Source organism: Leuresthes tenuis, unplaced genomic scaffold, assembly GCF_036924035.1.
Source record: "Leuresthes tenuis unplaced genomic scaffold, fLeuTen1.0.hap1 SCAF_24, whole genome shotgun sequence".
In the NCBI taxonomy this organism is placed as follows: Eukaryota; Metazoa; Chordata; class Actinopteri; order Atheriniformes; family Atherinopsidae; genus Leuresthes; species Leuresthes tenuis.
In genome coordinates, this window is record NW_027325378.1 from 26,118,845 (window position 1) to 26,137,552 (window position 18,708).

Sequence of the window (18,708 nt, forward strand, 5' to 3'; positions counted from 1 at the left end):
GGGTAATAAGATCTTAGAATATGTACATCAACTCTGAAAGGCCCCAAAGTCGGCAACACCACCAAGTAAGCAGCACAATCAATCCCAAACAGGTCAGGGATAAAGTTCTGGAGAAGTACAGTTTAGGGTTGGGCTATAGAATCAGTATCAGAAAGTATGAATATCCCTAGGAGTACCATCCATTGGAATTATTAGAAAATGAGAAGAATATGGAACCACAGTAAACTTGCCAAGAAATAACAGACCATTAAAACTCAAAAGACCATGGCAAGGATGGCATTAATCATAGAAGCAACAAATGGCATTTTTCCATCACATGGTACATGACAGTACAATTCAACTCAAAGTGGCTATTCCATGCTTTGTTTCACTTTTTTTATTCAAAGTAACTTTCACATGAGGACTGAATGGTTTTGCAACAAGCATCTTTTTAAGAAGATTTTGAATATCTTTTGGGAGTGATCAAAACAAGTCAACATTGCAGAGTTCAGCTCTGTCAGCAAAGAAAGAAAGATTGATCTGCAAATCCTTACTCGCAGGTAGTAAATAAGCTCATGTATTCATAGGACATGAACACAATATGTAACCCCGAGCAAAAATAAGACGTTTGTGATTTATGATGTAAATTGTGTCCTGGACTCCCAAATCCCTTCAGAAGACTCAAAAGCATGCATTGTGTGTGTGCCGTTGCAGAAACTGTTGCGTACAACGACAGGTGACAATTCTCCGACCAGTGTGCTGATTGTGTTTCCACCCCAACATTTAGAATCAACTTGGCTCACTTGGAACCTCATCTGAGATAAATACCACAAGTAGTTCCATTTGATGTCCATGACATGGTCCTTTAGACTATGTTTAGACCACCATGGATCACTTTAGACCATACACTCCATAAAGCTGGATCTTATAGAAGAGGGCACTTTAAAAAGAAAAAAAAATGTTACAACTTCTTCAAAAGGTATCAGAAATTCTCATATATTTGGATACAGGTAATCTGATAAAATGGGATTAAAACTGAACTTTCTGCACTTCAGGACAAAAAATACAACAAGTCACACAGAGCCATCAGCTGGAGAATCATCATCCACACAGTGAAGCACGGTGGAGGCATCATCATCTAGTGATGTTTGCCATCAACAGGGCCTGGGAAATTAGACAGAATTAATGCAGTGATGGATGGTGCTAAAAACAAAGCTGTAACGTCACTGTAGGAATTCAGATAAATTCAAGATATTTTTAAATGTTTGAAAATGAAATTAAATGAAAAAATACTCTATCACACAGGGAATTTTATTTTTATTTTTTACTCAGGGGAGCATGAGCTGAAAAAAAGCAGTATTCATAAGGGAATAGCACATAATGCTGCCGAATCGACAAACAAGCTGACAAACTGACAAGATGACTTCCTCACTGTAGTATGTAGGGGGTAAAAATAGGGATTTTGACATTGATGTGGAAAAATTAATGTAAATTTGTCATTTTAGAAAGTCAGAAATTATTTTTGTTAGACTGTCAAGAGTCATGCAAAATACTGCAGAATTTATCTCTGAATGAGTTCTGAATACTTATGCAGCTGGATGGAAACAACTATAATTTAGAAAGCAAAGAAGCTGTGAAAACATCAAGATGAAGGGTCAAGGGACATGACAGATGTTTAAACCACTTCATTTTAATGTGATGTTAATCTGTCTTGATGAGTACATTCACAGTGTAATGTCGGTGTGAGTCTCCTCAGAGTGATTCCTATCTCAGAGAAAAGCCAAACAACACCTTTACCCATCTCTAGCACACGTTATATTGTCTACCACGATAACCCTAACCTGCTGAAGATCATATACTAAGGCACTTACAAAATATAAGTAACTATGTATGCCATTTATGAGTATCTTAAATGATGTAAGAGGAGAGAGATTTTACACAACAGCACCATCCCCTTAGCCATGACGAGCCTGAAACAGACAGCTTACATTTACAAAATGGATCCATATCTGATTACAGGTCTGATACTCCAAGACTCAAGCCTCAGTTGAGGGTGTGTAAGACATTTCAGTACACCCCAGTGGCTTTCAAGACAGAGAGGAAGTGGGGTCTAACTCAGTTAGTGCAGCTGCACAGTGAGGCAGGGATGTGTAGAGAAGGTTATGTCAGCACAGTGCTGAGTAGTTCTGGTGGGGGTAGGTTTCTGAAACACCATCATCTAATTTCCATCAGATAGCCATGTTATTTGAAATTTTTGTGAAGTCTGAACACAAAAGAGACACAGAAGTTGTCGGACTGAAGGGCTGTCTTTCTTTTCACTCTGTACACCTCAGACTTCCAATATAACTCTTCAGAAATACTCTGGTGACTATAATTGTTGGGTGCATCAGTGATGGACAAGAGACTGAGTACAGGGCATGGTGTGAAAACAATTAGGTCATCTTGAACACAAACAAAAGAAAAGAGATGATTGTGGATTTCTGGAGGACTGAGAATAAACCAAACATTATTTTTATCCTGTGAAAGGAGTAGGAGGTGGTAGAGGAGGACAGATACCAGAGTGTTCACCTGGACAACAGACTAAACTGGAAATGCAACACTGAGGCTGTCTACAAGAAGGGACAGAACAGTTTATACTTCTTAAGGAAGCCTTGGTCCTTTATGTCTGCACCAAGATACTGCATATCTTCTGTAAGTCTGTGGTGGAGAGTGCAGTCTGCATTTCAGATATCTGTTGGGGCAGCAGCATCAGAGCCAGACACTCAAAGAAACCAAACAAACAGATAAAGAAGCCTGGCTCTGTGCTGGGGACTGCTCAGGAACCCTAGAACTGATGATGTAAAGAAGAATGTTGCAAAAGCTGCTCAACATAATAGACAATGCTGCACAACCTGCACATAACACAGTGATCAAACAACAAAGTATGTTCAAGCAGAGGCTTCTTCTGTTCTTTTTTACAGTAACCAATGACTAATAAATATTTTGATTATTTATAGAGAAAAATTATTTCCTATTTTGGGATTAATAAAGTTTTATTCAATTCAGTTCAAGGTAGATTGTTGAAGGAAGTAGCCCTTTTTACGTAAGAGTTTGCATGGCAGAGAGAAACCAGTACAGCGCAGAAAGAGGGTGTACAAAGTTTTGGAGGTTTTGAGCTTGGACACAAGAATAATACATTGTTTATGTTACTTTTTAATACCACACTGACCGTACCCATCAATACACAGCAGACTGAGATTCTGCAGCTGGAATGGAGTGATAAATACATTTTTTTACATTTTTGGATTTTATTTTTTAACTATGCTTTGCATGACTGAGTAGCTAACGCATCCTTGATCATTCCCAGCAAGAAGGTAGCTGCAGTGGTATTCTAATATTGTGGGTATTTTTCAATACTTTTTAGGATGATAACAATACTAAGTGGGATTTGACAAAGAGTTACATGATAGGTCAGATTTTATATAAGGTTTGCTGATCTAAATGAAGAGCACACCATCGCTTGCCATTATGTAAGATATTCAACCAAAACAAACTGCAAGAGCTGTGAAATTGAAAAAAGGATTCAAGTGTCAACTATTACCACTTGTAAAGTGTGTAAAACGTTCATTTTAAAACGAGCGACTAAAATAACTATTTATTACAAAGGTACTGTTCAACAAAACCACACAAAAATGTGTGTTGAAAGTCATGTGTGCATCAGGTATAAAGCAGGTGTGAGGATGTGGTCAGCTCAGACCAAAGAGTGGAAGCAGGTGGTGACACCTAACCTGGTTACATCCAAACAATGGGCAGTTTCAAGGAGAGTTAAGAAAATAATGAAAAAGTGCAGTTTCCGAGGACGAGCTGTCTGCTGACTCTCTGGTTCAATTAGAAGGTAAAAGATTGATTTGGTCATCTACACCAACAGTATACTGCATCTTACAAACTACGGAAAATGAGATAAAGAATTTATAAGACTGCTTAACACAATATCTCTTTTTTGTGACTCATACTGTCACACCCACAATCAGATTTTTGCAGAAAAATTCAGGACATGGTTGTAAAAATGGAAAGGAAATGGACTGAGAAAATATTTACTGTTACCCAGGCTATCCAGCTGATCTTCGTCCTTCTCCCGCTCCTCCTCTCAGGTTGACTGGGAAACAACTTTCCCAGCTGGAGACACATGCCATCCATCACACTTATACACAAATAAGCACAGTATCATCGCTTGCTGCAGGATCTGACAGGTTCTGACTCGCGATCATAAGCACTAGACGTCATAGATCAATTTCTCTCTACTATCGTTCCATCCCTCCATCGCTACCTTCATCGTTTGATTAAGAGATGTCCATCCCACATCTCTAAACACATAAGAGATGTACCTGGTCTGGATTCACTTTTTTATCTCAGCTTTCTCCCTCCCTTCCTGTCTTCCTATCCCGTGCTGGTTATTTTTATTCCTTTGTCCTCAGGATGAAAGCACAGATCAAGTTCTGAGTCCATCAGCATTTCACAGGGGCTTACAGCAGCAGAATGTGAGGTCAAACATGGAAATTCAATCATACTGTTCGACACCCACTTGGTAACAGGGGATGACTCATAGGCTTTGAAAGGACAAGTAACTTACTAAGCTACTAGTAAAAAAACTAAAAAACAATAAAAACTGCTCATTCAATAGCCCTGTATTTTCTGTTGTCTTTTTGGAAGATACGCACAATGTTTAGGTATCAACATTTTGAAGGAGTCAGGTCATGTGGATTTATGGTTGCAAAGTGACCAGCCTTGAATGAAAAGCTAACCTCACATCATCTTTCATCTCGTTTATGAAACAATAGCACCAGATATGATACGTCATGAAGTTCCATCAGCTGTAGGGATGGGAACTTTTCCAAAGCATTGCAGCCATACGCCTCTGAGCACAGCAATTCCTTTACTGATGCGCGCAGGTGCTGAAATTCTGGACTTACTGCTAATCTATATGACAGAGAGGAAGAAGCAGTCCAAAGCATGGCTATATTTAATGAGTGCTAGTGCTAGTTCTAAGATCTGTAAAATTATTATTTTAAATAAATGTGGAGAAACCAGCAACACCCTTTCTGCATCTTTCAGTGCAACATGGGATTCAGTTCTGGGAATACCATGTATTCGATTCTCTAGGTATGAACAGCACAAGTGTAGCTGCTACTATTAACCAGCTGAACAGATCGTAGATCATCCACTTTATACTCCATATAACATTAGCTTTCAAACTACTGATTGCTTAGCTAACCCCCTTCATACTTAGTGCACAGACAGGGAACATGACAAGGACAAGCAAGTATCACCGTCCTGTCACTAAAATTTTGATAAAAGGTTTGGAACCTTTTTGAATATGCAGTTGCATAGTCTTTCATAGTCTTGTATTACAATGAGACATAAAAAAAAGATCATTTTCAGAGATGGGGAGCTAAAAGTTGTTATTTATCAAATAATTTATCAAATGTAAATTATTTATCAATAGTTAATTGATATTATCTTCAAGTCAGTTTGGTATTTTATTCACAACATCTGTATGCAGTTGCTCCTGAGAGCAGCAAGATTAAATTGTTCTGAATTGATTAAGCTAAAGTGCAGAATTATCCATGACAGCCATGTCTCTGTTTTTCTCTAAATTCCATGTGTGAGCTAAAAGATATAATAAAAACTGTAAATTGAAACATGGAATTCTTTGCAGAATTGAACAATGAGTATTGTTTAAGGAGAAGTTGACTAACGCTACTAAAACATAACTATGGGAGTTGTTACTTCAGCTACATAGATAGAAACATCTCACAGCAACCAGGATAACTGTTACAAAAAAACAGCTCTGATGCTGAATCCCCCAGTGTGAAAGGAAAAGGTTCTTAATGTCCCATACTACTTCTGATTAGTAGTGATTTCTCACTCACAAATCTAGTTAAACTAAAGCTAGTTACCAGACTAGAATCAGTTTTTACAATAATTTCTTTTTTGGGTAAGTTCACAGAAAATTAACTTAATATTTTTGGTTTAATGAAGCTAAAGAAACATCATTGGTTTCTTCAGTAGGAAATTTCAACTACATTATGTTCTCTGGATTAGTCAGATCTCCATTTATCAGTGAGGTGAGCACTGCAAATGTTATCCTCCATGCTATAGATTCTAAGTGTCTGTAAGATCTCTATGTATCCAGTGTCACTGACACACAGAGTTGTATGGAAGTCAAGCCTTAAATGGCGAATATTAAAATTGAACTGATAATAAACTTCATCTTCATCTTAAGCAGAACACAATACAGGCAATACAATACAGTTCTTTACTTATTACTTGCTTAAACATTCATCCTTCACAACATTATTCATGACATGCAGCAATGGGCCCAGGTCAGTAAAAACCAATGCTACTGTGTTAATGGCTTAGCCTTAATGCATGGGTGTGCGCTCAACCTGGTCAGATACACATATGTTCACCCTGAATAATCTTTTTTTTCCCTTCATGTGGTAGAATTGACTATTTACTATTGACATTTGTGAGGGTTGCATTTCAATCTGACTTGAAGTTGACAGTGAACCTGTAATCCAGCATAATATCATATTATCTATTCATTATTAAAATTTTCCAATCCAAACACTTGGACAACACTTGACACCAATTAGGACTGAACCACCTTCTCTTTCTCTTCCCTTCCTCAGGAGCTTGTAAAAGTTGACAAACAACTTCAAGTGCAAATCAGGACTGAATAAGAAATGAGCATGCTTTGCAGCCAGAGAAACAAAGATTGAGCAGAACTGAGCTTTTTCTACATAAAACTACTACCAGCAATTGATCGGAATCTACATGTCACAGCTGATTCACTGGATATAAGGTCGTTACTTGTAGGACAGATGAAGTGTTGAGACAAACAACCATGCATGCTCACAATCAATTCAGAATGATAATCTTACGTGTATATTTTTGGACAGTGTATCCATGCAAACTCCATACAGAAAGGACCAAAACAGGATTTGAACCAGGAACCCTTTTGCGGTGAGGCAACAATGCTAACCACCACACCACTGTGCAGCCCAACTCAAGTTCCATGCATGTGTTTATGAAGCCAATAAAAATCTGTAAGTCTTAACCACTAAGCTTCTCTTCTCTTGCCAACCCAACCACCTTATTAAGTTTCTGAAGCTATATGTGCTTGCTAAAAGTTCTGTTCATATGTATTTTCATATATCTTTTCTATAAGCATAACTGCAGAAACATAAACACATCAATAATTAGTTCTTTGACATGTTTGAAATATACTTCAGGGCATCAAGTGCATCTGTTTTTGGAGCAGCTTGTAGTTTGGCATGCTTGGTTTACATGAGTGATGGAAGTGAACAGTAATGAGCTGTACTGCAGCTCGCCTTGGAATGCAATATGTCATATGAACAAGGAATCCCCCCAAGAAGCTGCATGGCCAATCAGATAATAGGTGAGGTGAGACTCACAGGTGCACAGCTCTTCTTGATGGTCACACTGAGTGTCGTTGCCCTCAGTGCTCCGGTGACACCGTGGTAGTACCTGAAGCAGACCTGGGTCTCAGCTGTGAAGGAGACAGAAGACATTCATAATGATGGAGAGGCGGTGGAATTAGTTTCTTTTCACAAACCTACAGTTTTACTTTATGTTGTCTTTTATTTATTTGACTATTAAAACATGTCTGCTAAACAACGAAAATGATACTGAGTTGGGGGCAAAGAGCAGAACAGATGTACTGATACGTCCTCAGTGGTGTATGAACCTTTCACAAATCTAAATTTAAAAATGTATTAATCATCACTATTAAATTTAAGATACAATATGCCCTTTTATAATTCCATCAATCAAAACAGCATATCTAGGTGCACATATAAAGATTTTCTAAGATCTACTGAAAGGACTTAATTTGCGACATAGCTGTGGACTAAGTAGTCCAAAACAGGGAAAGCATAAGAAAAAAGACAAAGGAACAGGGGGACACAAGCAGATTAAGGTCATAGTAAAGCCCCATGTTTTTCAGCTTGTTTAGCCAGAAACACTCTTTTACATGAGGAGGGGGAACTGCATCACAGCTTAATGAATGTTAATTAAGTCTGCAGCATGGCCTCTGTGGAGCAGAGCTGTACACACAAATACAGGACTTCCCATATGCACGGTCTTAAATGATTTGATACTACTCAAATGATGAAAAGTTCAAAAGTTCAGATTAGGTTTACACTAACAAGAACAAGCCCTCTTAAAAAAAAGTTGAGATGCTGTATAAAATGTAAATAAATACACATTGTAATGGTTTGCAGATCATTAAAAGTGTGGATTTAATGGACAGTAAAACACAGGTGACATGTGAAATGTTTGCTGTGTGCATCATTTTGTCTATTTTGCAGAACATGTTGCTACAAAACCTCATTCAGAAATAAAAGTGTCTTTACAGATGTGTAGGTTATGAATGTGCTCTCATACCATCACAGAAGCTGGATTTAGACTGTGAGCTGATAACAAGCCAGATGTTCCTTATCCTCTTTGACCCAGAGGACTTTCAAAAGGAGCTTCAGATTCTGATTGGTTAGACAACAGCACAGTTTTCAACTCTAGCCTCTGTCCATCCTAAATGACCTCGGGCCTACAGATGTCAGCGACTTTTATGAATAATTTTTTACATATGTACGCTCATTGCACAGCAGATTTTTAGCTTTTATTTCTCGATGAAGTACTCTGTTCACAACCAGTCGAACTATGTTCACAACAAGTGGTTTTTAGAACTGTCTCTGAGCAATTGCTGTGATTATGTCATGACTCGGTTACTCCGGTCATCAAAAGGATTGTCATCTGGCAGCGCTTACACCACGTTTAAGACTATGTGTTGTTCCACGATGGTGGAATGACCTACCGAGCAGTACCAGCAAAGGGGCGTCCCTGCCTATCTTCAAGAAACTCTTGAAGGCCCAGCTCTGACAGAGCCTGACTGGTGGTTTTCCTTCAATGTAGCTTATTGTTAGCTTTGATGTTAGCTGCATTGTTATATCCACATTTGTAAGTCGCTTTGGATAAAAGTGTCTGCTAAAGGCATAAACATAAACATTTCCTTAACATAATGGTGTCTGTTTTAATGCAGTGCTGATGAAGGGCTGATGAAAACCATTCAGTACTGATTTTCAAACTTAACCCAGCAAACTCTAAATCAGACACAGAGGGACAATTGTGAAAGAAAGAGGAGCAGTTGGATTTTTAAGCTTCTCCTCTGATAGTCAGAAAGTTTACATGCACAGTTAAGACGAACTCTTTAAAGCTCAACTAGGCCATTTAATTGGACTCCAAATGTACAAATACAACACAGATATTTTATTTAATTGGCAGAAAATTGCTTCCACATCCAGCAGTCCTGTGTGGTTATTGCTTCTCCTTCTTCTTTGTTTGTCACTTCCAGGTCAAAGCCCAGGATAGGAACTGTGGAGCTTGTGCAGAGTCCATCTATTCTAATACACCCAGATAGCTCTCATATTATATGGATGTGTTGGCGCAGCTGTGATAAATTCGATTTAGTACAATTCCACTCAGACATGTTTATGTTTGTTTCTGGTTTTCGAAGGACTAACTCAATAATCATCTTTTATTTTGGAAAGTCATGTAAAAGCACTGAGTGATAATACAAACGAAAGACTTTAAACTCAGTTAAGCTGAATTTTTTTAGTGAGATTATTTATAAATACATATACATAAGGAGATGTTTTTAAAGTACAATGAACAGCAGAAAAGATATTTCAGTGTCTTTCATAGTGGTGTAGCTTATTATTGGTATTAGCTTTGATTAACTGTTTCAAATTGTATCCCAGGACTCTACTATGTCACGAGGATGAATGTTTGGGGGCAGCTGAATACTTGACACAGTTTAACAAAACACTTTCACTTACATAAAGCTAAAGCATCTGCCAAAGGTCCCTACACCTGTGATAAAAAGTTGGAGTTACTACTGAAACACCTGCGTGACTTCATGTTGATATAAATGTTCTTTTTCATGTGTACTTTTTCTGTGTACAAACACAGTCTCTCTTGCTTATTTGCACTATTCCCCATGTCCCTAAATGCAGCGAATGTGCACTATTTGTGACCGTCTTACGCTCCCTCCCTCCCTCCGATGATGTGTCTCTGTATTCAAGTCTGTTAATCTTACAGAGACTGCTACAGTGTGGCCTCACAGGCAACATTAGAGAACAAGCTTTTTTCTCTGAGATAGAATATACTATAATAATAATATAATATAATATAATAAATAAAATACATACAATAGTACAGCTGGGAGAAATGACATTAAAACACAATCATGTGAAAAATATAGCAAACCCTCCTTCAATTCTGAGATTGTACATATCTGGAGTACACAACATATTACATTGTGTCATTAGTTATTTAACAAAACCAAAGTAAAAAGTCTGCATGACTTTCTGCAAACTGCATGTGAAAAACTGAGCACACTGCATGACTCAAGAGCTTGAAAACCCCTTTTAGCAGCAATGAGTTCAGATAATAATTTTCTATCTAGTGTTATTAGTCTCACATCACTGTGAAAGGAATTGTCTCAGCCAAATTTTAGCTGTCAGGCAGATGGCCTCAGATTTGACAGTAAAATACGTATACAGAGGAGTTCATGGTAGACTCAATGACTGCAAGTTGCCTAGATTCAGATTCAGAAAGAACTTTATTGATCCCTTTGGGAGGTTCCCACAGGGAAATTCAGATTCCAGTAGTCAATTACAAAAAAATAGTGAAATTAGTATAAAAATTATACACATGCAAGATAGATAATAATACAATTAAGAAATAAAATAAAGAAATCCTAGTACTTCTTTCTATCCTCTACCTCCTGATACCCATCCTCCCCCCCAGAGAGGAGTTGTACATTCTGATGGCGTGAGGGACAGAGGAGTTTCTGTGTCTGTTGGTCCTAGACTTGGGAAGGAGCAGTCTGTAACTGAACAGGCTCCTCTCTTTGCTAAAGATGGTGTGTAGAGGGTGACTGGCATTGTCTATAATGTCTAGTATTTTGTCCATAGTCCTCTTCTCTTCCACCGTCACCAGGGAGTCCAGCTTCAGGCCGACCACAGCGCCAACCCGCCTGATCAATCTGTCCAGCCTGGATGTGTCCTTCTTGGATATACTGCCCCTCCAGCACACCACGGTGTAAAACATGACACTGACAACCACTGACTGATAGAATATCCACGGGAGTTTCCTGCAGATGTTAAAGGACCGCAGCCTTCTCAGAAAGTACAGCCTGCTCTGTCCCTTCCTGTACAGGTGGTCAGTGTTACAGGTCTAGTCCAACTTGCTGTCCAGCCACAGTCCGAGGTACCTGTATGATTCCACAGCCTCCACCTCGACTCCCTCGATAAGAAGTGGTCGTAACTGTGGTCTGGACCTCCTGAAGTCAATGACCAGCTCCTTGGTCTTCATGTTGTTGAGCTGCAGATTGTTCCTGATGCAGTTTTGAGTTGTAACAGAAGTCCACGGTGTACAGGGTGAAGAGAAGAGGGGCTAGCACGGCACCCTGGGGTGCTCCAATGCTGCTGATCACAGTGTCAGACGTGATGTCCTGACATATTGCATCCTGTCAGTCAAGTAGGTGACCAGGCAGGGGTCCACTCGCATCTCAATCAGTTTGTCCTGAAGTATGAGGGGCTGGATGGTACTGAAGGCACTCGAAAAGTCCAAGAAGAGGATCTTCACTGTGCCAGTTCCCTTATCCAGGTGCAAGTGTGCTCGGTGTAGCAGGTAGAGGATGGCGTCTTCCACGCCAACACCTGCCTGGTACGCAAACTGCAAACAGTCCTGGGCATGTTGTACCTGGGGTCTGAGGAGATTGAGGAAGAGTCGCTCAAACGTTTTCATCAGATGTGAAGTGAGAGCATGGGCTAGTTGAACCGGTTGAAGAAGTTGTTGATCTCATTCGCCAATGCAAGAGCAAAATCTTACTTCATTAACAACAACGGTTACGTCCAATTTACAAAGATGGAATTACCTGCCCTTGTCCCTAGCCAGTAGGATACAAATTATAAAAATGAATGTGTTACCAAGATACTTGTATGTTTTTCAATGCCTGCCTATTTTCCTTCCCAAATCCTTTTTCACAACTATAAATAACATTATTTCATCATTCATCTGGGCTGGTAAATGGCCAAGGGCAAGTCATGCACTGCTTTGTAGGGATAGTTCGGCTGGGGGACTGGGTCTGCCCAATTTAATCGGCTAAGCAAAGATCGACCCACGATTCGCCATCTTAGAAAAGGCCATGTCTCCTATTTTTATAATTTACTGTCCTCAACCAGTGGATCCATTTTACATAAGATCGCGATGAATTGGGAGTCAGAACTCCAATTGAATCTCTCTAAGACCTTCTGGGAGGGGGCTATGGGGGCTGTTAACTCGACATCCAGCTGCGCTAGACTTTCACTAATACTATTTAAAGTCTTCCACAGGCTTCACTATAGCAAAGAAAAACTCTCAAAGCTCTATCCAGACAAATTCGGTGAGAAATGTAGTAGATGCTTGCAGACTCCATGCAAGCATCTACTACATCTTGCAAACATGCAAGTGGATGCTAAATGTTATGGACCCGATATATATATATATCGACTGATATAAAAAAATATTGAGATATGACTTTTTTCCATATCACCCAGCCCTACTTTAAGCATGTACATATGTTGGTTTATGTATAGATATGACATATGCGCACCCTCTTCTAAAACAAGTCACTGAGTGTGGACCATCAGGTCAGGATGAACACTGAAGTCTGGATGTCATTGTAGTTTTTATCCAAATAACTGATATACAACATTTTGTATTTACAATGACATAATATTTGATGTCATATTTTCTGTGCTCATACCATATCCAACTCAAAAGGAAAACAAAAAAGGAACGCAGTTTTAAAGAAATAAGCACTGATCAACCAAAACATTAAAACCACTAACAGGTAAAGTGCTCCTTATCTTATCTCCTTATCGTTACAATGCAGTGTTCAGTTGGGAAAACATGCCTCCTGGCATTCACATGAATGTTACTATGACACTTGCCACCTACCACATGATTTCAAAAGACCATCCCACACCACACAAATAGCAACAACAGTGCCCTTTCGTAGTGCCCTTCTCAACAGGAGAGAAGAGGGCACCCTGCAAAATCTGCTTAGGAAGAACACAAACTTAAAAAACTCCCCAAAATCCATGTTGTATGATAGTGCTCCTGATGAGGACCTACTCATCAACAATGCTCTGGCTAATCTCTGTATGCATGTATTGTGCCTGTATTATTAAAACATGTAATATTAAAAGAAATACACCAAAATGAGAAATTGCATGTCTGCAACTACCCCCCCCCCCACCCCCCCAAAAAAAAGAAGCTCAAAAGAATGATTTAACAGTAGTACTGTATATACACAGGATCTAAATACTTTTAACTTTTTTAATGAGCAACTCATTGCAACTTTGGGGGAAACTACAGCTCAAAAGAAAACATTTTTTGTTTAAGTTACTTACAGTCACTTAAGTGGGAACAGCAGTCAATTTTCCAGACTATCTGTCCCTTGTGAGATCCATTGATGCCTCGATTCTTATAGTCCAGAAAGTTCTCGGACTGAGCCTCATCTAGAAGAAGGACAAGACTGATGAAAGTACAATGCTCCCCCACAAATCCAGAATAAGCTAAGATTTTTTTCCCTGTTACAATGTACTGCATTCAAATATAAATATGAAAATATGAACATTTCCTGACTCTCTGATGACTTCTACTTATAACGTTCATTTTCTAAAAACACATCAACAAAGAGCATTAAGCACAGAACTAATACACGTAATGTCTTAAATTCTAAAAAGTTACTAAGTAAAGAGTCAACTTGGGGAGTCTGTTGCCATATCAGCACATCTATGAGGCTGAACAGTGTACTTTGAACTTAAGTTAACACCAGCAGGCTAACATTCTCCCAATAATATTACCTGTGTTTATCAACAAGAGCTATAATGTTATCATATTTGCAATCTTATATTGTGAACATGATAATATTCAGTAATTACAACTACAAACAAAGTAAAGTTGACACTATGGAAATATCAGTTTTAGTATTGAGTTGTGAACCAGACTAGACTGGGCAGACGAATTCTGACCTTATGATATCAGTCAGAGGGTTAATGGGGGGAACAACAGGGAAGTAATCAGTGTTTGCTGTATTAGAACAGAAGTTCAGTGTTTATTTGTAAGTAACATTAAGGTCTGGTGTGATTAGATGTACCATGTCATATATCACATACCAACAAGATACATTCCAATCCAGTCTCCAGCATCCACTTCCTCCTTGATGTCCCATGTGATCACCAAGTCCTCTGACTGACCGATAGTGTAATGGGAGGAGCTGACAGTGAGCGTGGAGCGGGCATCTGGGGAAACCAGATCAGTGTCACTAGTGGAGCGTGGCAACCCCAACACGAAGGCCTCCTGGTTCAGACCGTTGACAGCATAGGTGTCAGGACCATAGCTGTGACGAGCCACATCTTTACAGCGTTGGCGGTTCTGGCTGCTCCGGGTCGGGGACGCCATGGCAGCCAGGCTCAGAAGCCTATTCTGGTACAGGTTCTGCAACAAAAGACATAGCAGGATGCATTTAGCCAAATTAAAAGTATATATGATTGTATGAGAAAGCAATGACAGCAGTTGATGTGTTGTTGGTGTGCTGTTGCTGGTTCTCTAATTAACAAGCTTATTTCTGTGGTTAAACTGTGACAGTTGATAGCAGAGGTCTGTGCAGGAGACATGTCACTCTGATACTGTACAACATGTATTAAATCATTTGTAATGACAAAGAACTTATTTTAGCATATTTTCTAAAGGTAACTTTCCTTGTGGTCCCTTGTGATTTAAAACAACACATATATCACATACAAGAATTTAAGATTACAACATCATGATAACACATTGTGGTATCTTACGAATTCAAAATGACACATTTAGGTATTAATAAGAGGACTAAATTAAATTTAAGGAAGCGGATATCGAATATGGATGGATGGATGTGTGGGTACAGTGGTTAGCCTCCCAACGTTGTCCCAATAGAGGACAAAGAGATTCAAAGGTAATAACTAGTAGTAAAGCCAAAACAGGATGGAGTTCAGAGGTCTCTATCTAGTTTCTATCAGGCCTATATTCTGTAGAAATACTCTTTTTTCTTAATCTGTCTTAAACTGTATGAAAAACTATATGAAACAATATTGCCACGCCCTCAATGAACCGGGCTGCATGGTGGTGTGGTGGTTAGCATCACTGCCTCACAGCTAGAGGGTTCCAGGTTTGAATCCTGGCTGGAGCCTTTCTGTGTGGAGTTTGCATGTTCTTCCTGTGTATGCGTGGGTTCTCTCTGCATACTTCAGCTTCCTCCCATCATCCAAAAACATGCATGTTAGGTTAATTGGTCACCCTAAATTGTCCCCAGTTCGAGAGTGCATGGTTGTGTGTGTCGTTTGTCTTTGTGTGGCCCTGTGATGGACTGGCAACCCGTCCAGGGTGTTTCCTGCCTCTCGCCCAATGACAGCTGGAATAGGCTCCAGCCTTATACGCAGATGTTACTGTACTGTAGCCACCAGGATTTAGGTAATAAAAGGAGGATTCAACTTTATCAAACATGTAGACATGGTCCGAGGGTGTGACATGACCCAATGACAGTTAACAGTCTGTTCAGGGTGGGTAACAAGCTGTTAATCCAACTTTTGGGTGGATGCAGGGCGGTTTGAGCAATCTGGGAGCTCAGACCAGGGAATGCTCGAGATAGAAAACAGTTTTGGGGAATGACTCTTTCAACATTCCCTGGTCAGTCTAAATGCTGAAGCACTTTGTGTGAACACTCAGTTTTGAGGCAAAAAGTAATTTGGCAAATTGCTCCTTACTAAAAAGCTACCGACTTAAAAAAAAAAAAAAAAGTACTTTCACACACATATATGTATACATATATTTATGTATGGACATACGTATGTATATGTATGTCTATGTCTATATACAAATATATATAAATATAGACATACATATACATAGATGCATGCGTGAGTCTTTTGGTTTCCCATAATATTTTACAAACAGACTGGGAGCTACATGGAGGTGAGAAGACAATGTAAAAAGTGGTGGGTGATTGTGGTGGGAAGGCAGAGAGGAGGGGGGGCACTGACCTTGAAACTACAGAGCTGCATCAGCATAATGACCAGTCAACCTAAAGCAGACCAAAACCTGAGGGAAGTGGGAGGAGAAGGGTGGCGTATTACAACACAGAAACAAAAAGCAGATGCAGTGAATGTAGCAGATGAGACTCAAGTATGGCATTAGTGCATACTGATGTAGAGGAGAAAATAGCACCATCAATATTATCATCCTTTCATACTTCATCTTTGTCAGATAAAAATATGAATAACTGGGAATGAACACAACCACATATGGACAAACAAGAGGAAACATAGACACTGTGGGCTCCTCAGAGACACATTTAGAACATTCACAGACACTACAGCACAGAATCAACTGATGGTCAACATAAAACATATTCAACACAACAGCAAAAAAGCATCTCAGTTTTAATGGGCATCTATAGATGCTCACGTGATCTGTGCAGCCTGCAAGGAAAGATTAAATTAGCAAGAAATGTACTGTCCTGAAAGTTGTTTGTGGGCCACATTTAAAGTCAAAAGTCAAATTTATTTGTATAGCACATTTCATGTACAAAACAATTCAAAGTGCTTTACATAAAATAAAAGCATTGCAGCAGGGAGCAGAAAAAGCATTAAAATATGTAAAAGAATAACAAATAAATAAACTAATGCAGGATCTCAGGAGGAAGAGCAGTTGCCCACCAATCAGAAGGTCGGTGGTTCGACTCTGGCTTCCCCAGGATACATGTCGAAGCGTCCTTGGGCAAGACACTGAACCCCACGTTGCCCCCCCAGTGTATCATTGGGGGTATGAATGTGTGTGAATGATTAGAAAGCACGTAGTTATGTGTATCTTAAGACGTGCTGTATGAGTGTGTGTGAGTGGGGTGAATGCGACATGTAGTGAAGCGCTTTGAGTGGTCAGTTAGACTAGAAAAGCGCTATACAAGTACAAGTCCATTTACCATTATTAAATACACTATTATTGTGAACAACTGTATAAGCACTGATATGGTGAGAAAGGGGATAATGTAAAGGGGGTTACTTATGAGTTGGATACATTTGTGTTTGTTTGACTGCATTGCCAAGGATTAAGCCAGGTGACTTAATTTGTGTTTCTGAAGTACAATGGGTGTCATCAAGTAAACCACACAGCTGACACTGTGGTATATGACACTGAAGTTGGCTTCCGATTCACAGCTTCTGATTCGCAAATTAAAGGGATGGGCACAAAGGGCCATTTCATTGCATTTTTTGCATGTGGATCACCTGTGGGATTGGTGAAACCTTTTTCTGATTTGTGAAAATGCATAAAAGGACTGTTTCAATTCTTTTTTTGTATTCTGATCAGCTTAAACTAGGTCCTGTTTGAAAATTACAATAGTTATACTGCTCAAATCTGCCTATAATTATTCTAAAGAGGGTGTGGATTCATTAATACCTTGTTTGGGATTTGTGAAACCTTTCTCTGATTTGTGAAAATGCAGAAAAGGCCAGTTTCACTGCTTTTATTGCATTCTGATCAGCTTAGACTAGGTTCCTTTTTGAAAACTACAATAGTTTGACTGCTCGGATCTGCCTACAATTATTCTAAAGAGACTGTAGACTCATTAATACCATGTTTGGTATTTGTGAAACCTTTTCCTGACTTGTGAAAATCCAGAAAAGGACAGTTTCACTGCTTTTTTAGTATTCTGATCACCTTAGACTATGTCCTGTACGAAAACTACAAAAGTTAGACTGATCAAATCTGGACATAATTATCCCAAAGAGGGTACAGAGTCTTTAAAACATATTTTATAATTTGTGTAGACTTTATTTGATCGGTGAGATTGAAAAAAGGTCATCTAAGCTTTCTTGTTTCTTGCATTTGGACCATCCAAAACCAGAACCTGCAGTAAAAATAATAAAATATGGGCTTAATTATTCAGCATATGACATAAATTCTATCAAACGCACTTCATGATTTGTGAAACCTTTCTATGTCCCAAAATTCACAGACGTCCTCGTCTGCATTTTACTTCATTACGATAACTACTTACCAGAGTCTTCATCACTTGTTGACTTTGTCAAACCTGTTAATTTATCTAGAAACAATGACTGCTGTTCTCTACCCTTCTTCCATCTACCCGGTCAACCTCTGCCACCACTTCAATCCGAGTCATTTCCTTAACTACTGATTTTGTCTTTCATATATATAATTTTATTACATTTTAATGCCATCTTATTGTTCTGATTTTATCTATTGTTCTTATTTCTTTCTTTTTGTTTAAATTTTAAATCATGTTTTTATTTCTACTGTCTTAATGTCTCTGTAAAGCACTTTGAATCACTTTGTCGTTGAATTGTGCTATACAAATAAAGTTACCTTACCGTATTTTCCGAATCCAGGGTTAGGCAAGATTGTATCGAGCTCGTACTAAGCGATTGAATCGTGTCATCATTAATGCTTTTGCCGATGTCCCAGTGAGTGTCTGTTCTTCAGTCTGAGGTGGGTGATGCCGACGGATGTGCAGTTTATAAGTTTAAGTGTAAAAACGACTGACGATGTTGTCCTTGACCGTCG

At 39.0% G+C, this 18,708-nt stretch overlaps 1 protein-coding gene across 3 annotated transcripts in view; it reads right to left on the reverse strand.

Annotated features, from left to right (window-relative positions):
* LOC140284726 (E3 ubiquitin-protein ligase HECW1) overlaps positions 1–18,708 on the reverse strand; it is a 78,777-nt gene that overhangs the window by 53,324 nt on the left and 6,745 nt on the right. For 2 of the 3 annotated variants that reach the window (XM_072378696.1, XM_072378694.1), the window contains exons 2-4: positions 14,268–14,589; positions 13,500–13,607; positions 7,437–7,531 (exon numbers count right to left, since the gene is read on the reverse strand). In XM_072378696.1, the coding sequence (XP_072234797.1) occupies positions 7,437–7,531; positions 13,500–13,607; positions 14,268–14,589 (525 nt within the window). Of the gene's footprint in view, positions 1–7,436; positions 7,532–13,499; positions 13,608–14,267; positions 14,590–16,169; positions 16,228–18,708 lie in introns of all 3 variants that reach the window. The other variant, XM_072378695.1, reaches the window with a different exon arrangement.